This window comes from Tachysurus vachellii, chromosome 18, assembly GCF_030014155.1.
Source record: "Tachysurus vachellii isolate PV-2020 chromosome 18, HZAU_Pvac_v1, whole genome shotgun sequence".
Taxonomy (NCBI): Eukaryota; Metazoa; Chordata; class Actinopteri; order Siluriformes; family Bagridae; genus Tachysurus; species Tachysurus vachellii.
In genome coordinates, this window is record NC_083477.1 from 17,040,506 (window position 1) to 17,052,455 (window position 11,950).

The 11,950-nt window shown below is 38.1% G+C and overlaps 1 protein-coding gene across 1 annotated transcript; it reads left to right on the forward strand.

The window, feature by feature from the left end:
- Positions 1–1,901: 1,901 nt before the first annotated feature.
- Positions 1,902–11,642, forward strand: LOC132861190 (uncharacterized). Its single transcript, XM_060892595.1, has 2 exons — positions 1,902–2,301; positions 7,417–11,642. The coding sequence occupies exon 2, from the start codon at positions 7,518–7,520 to the stop codon at positions 10,569–10,571; it is 3,054 nt and encodes a 1,017-aa protein (XP_060748578.1). The 5' UTR covers positions 1,902–2,301; positions 7,417–7,517; the 3' UTR covers positions 10,572–11,642.
- The last annotated feature ends 308 nt before the right edge of the window (positions 11,643–11,950 follow it).

An 11,950-nucleotide genomic window follows, 5' to 3' on the forward strand; every position in this document is an offset into this window, starting at 1 on the left:
CGCTTGCCTTTGTCCATATATGGTAAAGTCGGCTTCTGCGCTACACAGCAGTACGTTTCAAAACATTGCGCTCTCGTGCACAATGCGCATCCCAAGGACCTCTTAGGTACCCGAAGCATCGGCCTGTTAAAAACAAACAAACAAAACAATTCAACTGTATTCGATTCAATTCAATTCCTCAACAGTATATGGGCAACGTTAAAGCAATATATAAATAAATTAACGTGTAGCAAACTGTAATTAATAAACGACAGCCAGCTGATCAGGGAACATGTTATTATATTATTAACATATATGAACTCAATAAGACTTTAACTTTATAAATAGATATGAATAGATTTATATTGGGAGGAAAAGCTACGTGAAACAGGCACATGATCATCACGTGTTTTTTTTTGTTGTTGCTGAGTTTTTGTTGTTTGGTCTTTCAGACAGGAACCCGATGGGATGCATGATGTTCAGTGATGCAGATTGTGGTGCTGCACCAATGGAGGCAGTCACAGCTACCAATATGAACATGAACAATGGTTTTATAGGCTGTTATATTCACTATGACTCGTTGTGAAGTAAAATACAGCTTGTGTGAGAGCATTTGAGTTTTGTTACCTCTGTGTTCAAATACTGGTCAAGAAAAACTACAGCTACTGACTCTTGCTATTGCTTTTTCAGCAAAATATGTTTATTTTTTATAAATCAGAAGCTCTAACATTAATTACATTCTATATACTCGAAATACATTATAACTAATGTATTTGTATAGTAACAATTTACTTAGGGATTCAAAACGATTAAAAGGAATTGTGTAATGGAAGTGATTTAATGCTAACCATACTTCAGTTAACATTCATTTAGTAAAAATGTTGATTACATAAACATATATAGCATCACAAATATGTATGTTAGAGTTACGATATATGGCCAAAAGTTTGTAGACATCTGATTAGAATACCATTGGTCTTACGCAAACTGTTGTTTAGAATGTCTTTGTTTACTATAGAATATTTATTTCCTGGATCTGAGTCACCCAATCAGGTTTCAGCATGACAAGGCCCCTATGAACAAAGCACGCTCCATGAAGACATGGTCTTTTGCAACGCTTGGAGTGGAAGATCTCGAGTGGATTGGCTGATGAATTGGAATGCTGACTGAACCCCAGGCCTTTTCAACAGCATCAGTCCGTGAGCTCATTCATGTGGAATATGAAGAATAAAATGTGTCGACATGCCGTTATTTGACAACAACGTTGTGTTGTGGGCGTGTGGTAGCCTAGCGGTGAAGTTGTCGGGCTACCAATTCGGGAGGATGTGAGTTAGATCCCAGGTTCACCAAGCTGACTCTGTTTGGCCCCTGAGCAAGGCCCTTAAAGCTCAATTGCTTAGTTGTATAAAATGAGATAATGTAAGTCGCTCTGGATAAGCTTTGTGGACCTGGGATTGAACTCACAAGTTTCTGATTGGTAAACTAGTGGTTAAGGTGTTGAGCTACCAATCAGAAGGTTGTGAGCTTGATCCCAGGTTCACCATGCTGGCACTGTTGGCCCCTTGAGCAAGGCCCTTAAAGCTCAATTACTCAGTTGTATGAAAAAACGAAATAACGTAAGTCACTCTGGATATAAGGGCGTCTGCTAAACACTGGAAATGTAAATGTTAAACTAGCAGAGGTGATCAAACTTCATGTGGAATTTCTAACAATACCAATTAAAAAGATACTTCATTTTATTTTATTCTGCCACAGATCTGTAAAAAATGGCATTCGTTAACACAAATCTTGCGTTAATAATATGCTTTACGGTGCAACACCCAGAGCTGGCAGTAGAAATGTTTCTAGAAGCCCCACAGGACGGAAATATTCCCGGTGGCGGAAATGACGGAAGTCGTCATAACTCTTCGACATGAACGACATGAATGTAAAACCGAAATGGACATGAATGTACCGAAATGGACACAAACACGGTTTATTTATGTGCCCGTCTGATTTAACAACAATTCTCGCACACACTGAGACTGAAAACGTGCTGAAAGTAACGGGATTTGTGTAAAAGAGACAGGCGGAGAGACCGGAAGGTCCGGGATGTAGAGGGTTAAACAGGACGCTGTGGTGAACGTGTAGAGCTCTACTGTAGTGCACCACACACTATAGTGCAGCCAATGGGATGCGCGCGCTGCATGACTCGAGCACTGCTTTTATGCGCTTTCACACGGGAATAAACACGTTACGAAAGGATTCATATGCGCTATGAGACGCCATGGAGTATCGGGTTAAACCTGCGGCGTTAAACGGCGGCGCGGAGACGCGGAAAAGGTTTGTGTTTTACATCGAGTGTGTGCAGAGAGGGGAGGGAAGGAAGGGAATTCGACATGGCGGCATTTGGCGCAAACAAAGAGAGAGTGTGTGTGTGAGTGTATGTGTGTGTGTGTGTGTTTGCTTGCGTGTGTTTGCTGCGCGCGCGCGCCCCCACATTTGTGACACAGACGTGGAGCTGCAGAAATGTGTTGCGACCCAAACAGAAATCTTGGCACGCGCGCAACCGCTCGTGCCGCTGCGAGTTTTGTTTCCTGTGTTGTGACGTTTTAATATTGATTTTAAAGCGTGTTTGAGTCTAAATCCAAGTTTACTGAGAAGCTTATTCATTATATTACTAATCATGTTGGTAATATTATTAATACTGTCAGTACTACAATATATGCATCTACCTTTTTAATTAATTAATTAAATAATTAATTAATTAGTACATCTATTAATGTATTTTTATTATGTTTATTTATTCTTGGATTTTAATTTAACGGTGTAATAATATCTATTTGAATGGATGGTTTAATAATGACAGCATTCGAGGTACCTCGAAGAAGAGGCATCAAAACAAACCATAACCACTTCAAATGGTCTTAGTCGTATCAAGTCTGGTGCTTATTCACGCACTTGCTCTTCATCAAAACTGAGTTGAAAACCTTATTATTAATTCCTCTCAAGTCAATGCCAACGTGTTCAAATGAATTTATGGCTAGATTATTATTTTTTTTTTTGAAGTGAGTTTCTTGTCTACTTTTGCTTTTTTTGCAACGGATAATAATTAACCTAGTTTATAATTTATTAGGGCCCTTTTTTTTGCACACATTGGCCAATTGGGGTCCCTTAACATGCTCTAAAACTCTTAAATACTCCTCCTAGGGAATTCATGCGATTGACATCAAACGTGGTGAACATGATGCCGAGACATTGCACTTGCAAAATTGCGAAGGGATTTTTGATATTTCGAACGGTGCTGTCATGGCGAGGCGACTAAGTTATGGCGAATTCAGAGAAACATGAAGTGTCTTCTATCTAAGGCAAATGTCTTATTGTGATGACACGCGGTGTGTATTTTCGCCCAAGGATTCCGATCGCATCGATGTGCTTATTGTGAGTCCCGGGTATAGCGCCACAAACAGGCCCCAGGAAGTGTGTCAGTCACAAAGGTGGATTTTTTGACAGCTGCATGCGGTAAACTTTTAAATACTCCTCCTAGGGGATTCATGCAATTGAGACCAGACTTAGCCAACATGACGCAGAGATATTGGAGATGCGAAATTGCGAACAGATTTTTGATATCTCAAACACTGTTGCCATGGCATCGTGTGAAATTTTACTTTTATTTCAGGCATATTTAAGGCTTTTGGCGTGCTTAGATTAACTTGAAATTTGACACATACATCACATTTGTCGGCTGTTAAGTGTGGACAAAAAGGTCAGACAAAGGTGTGTCACTTAAGTGGCTCACTAGCGCCCCCGTTTGTCTAAAATGTGGGGTTTCATTTACCTACAGTCTCCAAAAGGGTCAGTAACAACATAAAATAGTCCACTGATATTTACCCACTTGATGCACTTGCCCACCGTGCATTGTTTTCTGGGAGGCATCATATAGCGATTAAAAAAAACGTGCGAGGGCCCACCATCGCTGCTTATAGCTATATTTTTCCGATTGGATTTGCACGAATGCATGAGTGTTAAGCAACAGTGTCTAATGTGGCACTTTGACTTCCAACATCAGTGGGTGTGATTGTTTTTAGTAACAGGGCTGTAAGTAAAATAGGTTGTTTATGCTGACATTGAACGAGACCTGCAGGAAAGATGATGCATCTCCGTTGGCCTATTTAGCACATCTGACCTCACTCTGTTGACACAATCACCTCTAAAACGGAAACTTGGCCAACAGAATATAGTTTATACACACGAAGGCATACTTAGCATGTTGAGAAAATGGCAGTATACATTAAACCACCAATAAAGTATCCCATATAGTGAGCAGACAGCATGATAACACATGGAGTGCATGAACAGTAAACAGGTGTGCTTGAAGAAGGCACTACAAGTACTACTTTTAGCTTTAGCTTAATTTTATGTGCACTTCATTAAAATTTTGCCTGAAAGTGTGCTTAGGCTTTAGTGGTCTCAGTTTATTCTTGATAAGTCTCTGAACAGCAGACACAATTTATATATATATGTGTGTGTGTGTGTATATATATATATATATATATATATATATATATATATATATATATAATATTAGGGCTGGGCAAGTTAACGCGTTTTTATCGCGTTAACGCATTATTTAATTAACGCCGACAATTGGTTTATTGCGCGTTAACGTACTTTTTATTTTGAAAGTCCGTTGCTCACTGCGTTTGAATACACATAGATAGACTGTAATAATACAACCGAATACAACACAAACCATGGGTCACAGGAGGGGTGGGATGTTTATCAGTAGGCTACTGGCTGCTTGGGATGAGCGTCATCACGCGTCTCAACCAATGAAAGCATTTGTTGTGTGCCTAAGAGAGCTACAGCGCGAAACAAAATAGCTGGTGCGGACAGAAAAATGGAAAAAGGTACAGAAATCTTAAATGGACATTTTTATTTTAAACCTCTTCCACACGGTGGAGTTGATAGAACTAAAGCTTTTTGTAACCACTGCAATGCTGAATTGTCTTATCCTCGGAGTACTTCGAGTCTGAAGTATCACTTAAATGTAAAGTTGGAAGAATGGATACATGCAGTTAATTTTGTCCACTCAACCTGCATCACTTAAAGTTTTTTTTTTTTTTTTTTTTTTTTTTTGGACTGAGATTCTCAGTCTCTTAAAGGAGATTGATGATGTTGCTCGGAAGGGACCAGTTATAATGTTATGATCGAGGTTCTGGACATAATTTATTTATTTTTTTTTTTTTACAAACTAAACAAAACGTTAATGTTTTATTTAATAAAACTTTAATGTTTTATTTATACGTTAATGTTATATTTAATTTGATTACATTAATGTTTAAGTTAAGATTTACATGAAGTGTTAACCGCTGCTAACTTAAAAACAGCACTTTATTTGTTTAAAGTTTTGACAAACCAAATGTTATTGCACTTTTGTTCATACAGCAGTACTTTGAAAGAATAAAATTACGCAATACACTACTTTTGATTTCATTATTGAATTTTGCGCATGCTGCGATTAATCGCGATTAATCACAGAAAAATCTTGCGATTAATCGCGGTTAAAATATTTAATCGTTGCCCAGCACTAATATAGAGAGAGAGGGACACACATGCGTACATACATTTAAACTTTGCATTGAACTCATTCACAAGAAGTGTGTGTAAATGAAATTGACAATTTGGATATTGGGAAATAAATTATGACTTTTGAAATATAACTTGGGTTCAGATTAAATGTTTTCAACATTTTGGAAATTTCCCTATGATATCCATCCAAGGAAGCGACATAAATAAACATGTACAATTTAATGAATGAAGAAACTGAGACTTTTGGTTCTGTTTAATATATAATAGCTTTAAAATGTCTACAAAACATTGTTAATATGGCAGGTTTTGGAGATGTTAAAAAAAAAAAAAGTGTTATTCCACACTCATTGTGAAATTACATCATCTAAAAATTAAGTGGAAAACAAACATTTTAGGTTAAAGTAGGAAAAGTTACATTAACCTGGTTGCTTAGGTGTGTTAAGCTAATTGAAGATGTGACTGAAAACACCGTAAAGCCATCATGGAGCACCATAGTGACATCACCAAGAATAAGACATCGCTTAAAATGTATAAAAGTGTAAGACAAATCCTTACCAAGGAGGCTGTCAAAAGACCCCCACATGCAGCAACATTAAAGGCGCTGCAGGAATATTTGACAAGTACTGATGTTCTCGTGTTCGCATGTCTGGGCTATGGGGTAGGGCAGCTAGACGGAAATCAATAAACAAAAAAATATCCGAGTTCAACTAAGCCATGTGGCAAAATGTGACCAGTTAGGTGGGTCTGGTTCAATAAAAAGCACCTTTTTCCTTTTTTTTTTTTTCCTCTGAAATAATCTCACAGCCCCTTGAACTCATTTTGCGGCCACACATGGGGTTGCGACCCCAGTTAGCGAACATCTGTTTTAGGGCATCGCTTTTTTACCTTTCAGCATGACGATGACCCAATGCATACAATGCAAAGGAACAGCTTAACTGAAATAAGATCAATGATTTTACATGTCCTAGCCAGAACCCATAGCTGATTTCAACAAAAACAATCTGTGGGGTGACCAGAAGCAAGCTGTGCACAGGAGATGTCTTTAAAATTTGATGAATCTGAAAAGTTTTTTGCAAGAAAGAACTAGAAAATATTGCCAAGTCAAGATCTAACTGCATCTCAAAGGTGTTCGTTGGGGATAAGGTCAGGCTACTCATGTTCCTCCAGTACCTTCATGAATTCTTATACCTGGCTTTGTGAATGTGTCATTTTCATGCCTTGTCAGCATCAGCTGATATTTAGTTCTACACTCAAAACCACTGAGCTAGCAAAATAACTAGCCTATCTCAATAACACTACGGTTTTCGCACAACATTTTACATCCTCGTGAAAACCCCATTTTGGAGTTTTCACTTGTGCGTCAAACACTTGTCTGGATAACACCTCCTACACTGGTCTTCTGTACAGGTAAAAAGAGCAAATGTACAGTTGCTTTAGGTATTCTTTAGGTACAAGGCTTAGAACCACAGGGTATGTTACAGCCGCATACACGTTCCGCTCCGATACGCAGTTCATGGTAAAACACTGCACTGAGATACCATTTGTTTCTGCCAACTTGTAAGGCATTATAATATCTAGTTTTCCATGTGTCCATCACTATTAGCATTAAATATGAGAGTCTAAATGACAGTGTCAGTCAATGCTGTAATGAATACAAGGTAGTTTGCTGAAATGGACGGAAATTATAGTCTCACATAAAAACCCTTAAGCAGGCCATTTGCAATGCTAAATATAAGGTGGATATAATTGTGTCCAACATATGTAAACCCACATATGTGTGTGACGGTTATTAAATACGTATTTATTTTAATAGTGTTACACAATTATCTAATAATGATGTATTTTCACTTTTCTCTCCTTGTTTAGGTCCATTACTACCTTTTACTCTCACAAATGGATTATTCATCATTCTTAAGGGTACTGATAAGAGTATTTTGGCTTTTGCTAAATAACACACAGCTGCAACCATGAATTCAAACAGCTTGCAGCAAAATTTTATCTTGTTTCTTGAAAAGACAAAAGAGGCTCAAGAGGTACCCAAAATCCTCAATGGGCGTCTGTGTTGTGAAAAATGCCGCTTTTCAACCAAAGACACTGCTTTATTTGAGAGGCACGTTGCTCAACATGAGGAAGTGACCTTTTCCTGTACTATCTGCAACCACATCTCCTACTCAAGAGTTGAATCTCAACGACATCTTGTTAAACACAAAGGCTCGTTTCCCTACAAATGCAATTTTTGCTCTTACGGAGCAGTCAGGAGGGACTACATGGTAAAACACATTCAGAGGATACATGGGAAGCCTGCAGATGGAATCTTTACAACTGAATGTACTAAAAAAGTTGAAGGGCCTAAAGGGCTTGGCCAACTTGCACCAAGAACTCTGGGTGGACCTTCACATGATATAAAGGTTGTGAGCCATTCAGCCGGAAATGTGTCCGGTCTACTTCCTAGTGCTAATCAAACAAGACCTAGTGCACCATATCGTGTTACAAGTACAAGTTCCAATCCACCCATTATTAAGCCTCAACCCTTTGTTGTGCCCAGTAGTACCCAAACTGTGGGTAAAGTTACACAAGGAATCATTAATCCAACAAACATCACTGCTAAAGAAGCAATAGAATATGTTAAAAAAAGGAGCGAAAAAACATCCTTGGAAAAGACTGCTGTAACAAGTACACTTCCCAGAGTTCATATTGGCATGTCTGGAGATCGTCCAATTCAGCAAAAGCCACCACTTCAGAGCCAAGTAGTAGGTACCACAGAGAAGACAACAACTGTTTTCAAAACAATGCCAAAATTGCAAGTTGGAATTCCAGTCAGTAATAATAACCATCTGAAGACACTTGTCAGCAACCAATGCGAAGCTCCTGTAGCACAAAAGGCAGTTATTTCTGGAGCTGTACAAAATATTCAAGTGGCACAACGGTCTGTTCCATCTTCAACTAATCCCACTGTTGAGCGATTCAGACAAGGAATGCCATCCATAAAACATATTGTTCAGACACCAGGAAAAAATAGTCCACGAAAGGCAAGACCTAATATCTTTGTGAGGACACCACCTATGACTGTTGAGTCAAGTACAAAGTCAAGTGGACAAGTGGGATATTTATCACCCTTAAGCCAACACAGCAGACCCTTGATTGTATCAGGTCCTGAAGACAGAAATCCTCCCCGGTCCAATGTTCAAGTAGAATTGCTAGCACCTTTAAACCAGCCCATACAACACAACAAACCCTTAACAGTATCATGTCCCGAAGAGATTACCATCCCTGCTGGATGCCTTGTTGAATTGGTGGAGGTGAAAAACATTAATGGTACGCACGAACTGGAGCTTCGGTTAGTGCCACAGCAGCTTCCTGGACCTCAACCGAAGGACTTAAAAAGTACTACTGTAACTTCAACAACAAGCAGATTGTCATTTAAATGTAGAGTCGCTACAGATGATAATCAACCAGTGAACATGGACCAGGAAATCAATACCCCAAAGGCAAATGCCATTCCTCAGCATTTAGTTCAGCGATCACATCTAAAGAAACTTTTATCAGATGACAAAGTAAATATCAAAAACGAAACCAAGGTGAATGAGAAACTGCTTTGTTCAAGGAAAAATGGGACACAGGCACCAGGAACTTCAAATAAATGGTTCCACACTGTCTCTAAGTCAGTAGTGTCTAACTCTCCAGAATCAAACAAGTTTATGCAACAACCATGTGCCAGACAAAAAAATGTTGTGACAGAATCGGCTAAGCCATCGTCTCATACGCACTGCTCAAACAAAAACCTTTCTACAAATGGAATTAACAAGAACAGTACAACTAAAGGTCTTCAATATGAGCTCAGAGCTGCCCAGCCACCAACAAACAAACAGGAAGATGCAGAATTATGTTATCAAGGACTCCCTGTGATTTCCTCTGTTTTTTCACTGTGCCCAATTTCTCAAGATTCTCCAAGCCAGATTCACACAATAGAAGGAGAGGCTCAGATATCCATAGTTTCAGAATCAAAAGAAAGCCAAAACAACGCTGACAACCCAAAGGCCTGTAGACCTAACCTGAAAACAGAAGATGAAGCCAGACTGTTGATTGACCGTCAGCTTACTGAGAAAAAGGTTGAAATTTTAGAAGAACCCAAGGCATCTGAGGATATAATGAAAGAAAAGCTAGACACCATGGCAGAGAAAACATATGAAAATGATGAGGACAAGATTTCATCAGAACTCTGTAGATCTTCCACCAATGCTCTACAGACAGATCCACCGTCCAATATGAAAAGTTCATCAGGAAGCCAGAGTGATCAATGCATGCAGCGTGAAAAAATGGAGACAACAAAGTTGGAATCAGAGAAGAGCTTGCTTGCACAGAGTGATGATCCTTTCGCTTCGAACATGAATCCTATAGTAACATTGATCAGAATGCCAAGCTTGGAAATTTTTTCCCTTTCAGAATCTGCAAATAAAGAGAAACGAGACAGCGAAGAAAGTATAACGGCGCGTCCTGTCGTCTGCTGCATGTCAGACCAGCAAAACCTACAAGAAAAGACAATTAAGCTGGTTTTAAAGAGGAAAACCTCTGAAACTTGTACTGCCCAAGATGAAAAAATAGAACTAGTATGCATTAATCTACCCCCCAAAACCAAGAAGGCTAAAAAAGAAAAGAATAGAGCTAAGAAACACAAGTCCTCTAAAGACCAACAGTTGTTGGGGAAAGATACGATGGAAAGCATGTGCTTGGTGCCGCTAAAAGACGATCAACTAGTCAAATATCCAGGACCAAATCAACCTGTGGTGGTTCTGAACCATCCAAATCTGCTAGTCCAGATGGCCAATATAGAAGGTCAGACCTCAACTAATCAGCACTGTAGAAACCCAACTCCTGTCCTCTCTAATCAGGATGGAGCCATCCTGTCCACCCCTGTGAGGACATGTCCAGCGTTTAAAATGACACTGAAGAAAGTCCAGGGACAGGAGTATCAGGTCACTGAGCTTCTTTTGAAAGGTGTCTGTGAAAACACTGTGCTCTGACAAAATCTGTTTCTAAGAAACACTGTTTTAACAAATCCTGGTTAACCATGTTCATCGAAAGTGTCTCCTCCATCTGTACACCTTTGGTAGTTCTTAAGCTAGCTTCTTTATGAGCTAGATAGATGCTGCATTTGGTACAGTAGGATGTAGCTGTTTTGGACATCAGGCTCTAAGGTGGTTTGCTAAAAACAGTATTGGAATGGAACGAAAGACTTTCTTTTTTTAAAACAGTATTTTTACAGTGTTTCAAGTACCCGTGTTTTGGAACTCTATGTCAATTAAACGTTATGTACGTAGTAGTAGTACTTCTCTTTGAGGGATCCAAATTCCTAATCAGGAGTAAATCTTGAGTAAATTGTTAATACATGTACAGCAAAAGCTTTAATGATTGTATATAAAGAAGTTCATTTTTGTATAAAGAAACCTTTTTTTTGTACATTTGACCCAAGAAATCAACATGTCCAACGTCACATTGTCAGATATTTTTCTGTCATATATTTGAATATTAACCACAGAAGCATTATTTAATTTTTAAAAAAAAATCTTTTTAAATTTTTATTTATTCTATCATAGAGTTCGAAGGCTCTCTAAATGCTTTATGTATGTGAGAAGTCTGAACTCGTGTAATGTGCCAACATTAATATCGAAGTGTTACACAGGTCACTAGTTGAACTGATGGCCGACATGATGTCAAAGCTTATAGGAACTTCTTAACATGTTTGGATGTTATTAAATTCACTATAAATTCTGACAAATACATTATATCCATTTTAGATTCATCAGTCAATGTATAATGTTCTTCTAATCTGTTCCACAGATTAGAACACACTACAGCACTGAAACCACTGATTGATTGTTTAAACCTGTTTGAGATGCAGTGAAAGTTTATCCACTGAAATTCATTTATTACACTATACGACTATAAACTGCATCTCAGAACATTTCCACAACGTCCTGGTCAATATGTAGACCACAAATGTATGTAGTTTTTTTTTTAATTTTATATTGTTTATTTGACTGTGGTGAATTTCAATTATTTTCAAGTACTCAAGTGTATTTTCATTGACTTTTTTTGTTTTTTTTTGTTTTTTTTGTTTTTTTTTTTAAATTATCAATAAATGTTATTACTTGCTATTAAATTTACAGAAGACTTTGAAAAATGCTGTCTGTTTTCCTGTCACATATTTTTCTTTTTTTTTATTTCTCTTACTAAAGCCAATGTCCCAATGCTAACGAATTTGTACACATTTATTGTTTGTTGTAAGAAAACAGTAAGTTCCTGTTAGCACTTCCATTGCAGTTAATTTTTTTCTATTTTAGCTATTTTCTCTGAAGAATCAGGTATTAGAATTCAATCATACTATAGAGAGCCCTCATAT

Excerpts from the sequence above, each read along its gene's own strand:
- LOC132861190 (XM_060892595.1), top strand. The coding sequence starts at position 7,518 with ATGAATTCAAACAGCTTGCAGCAAAATTTTATCTTGTTTCTTGAAAAG.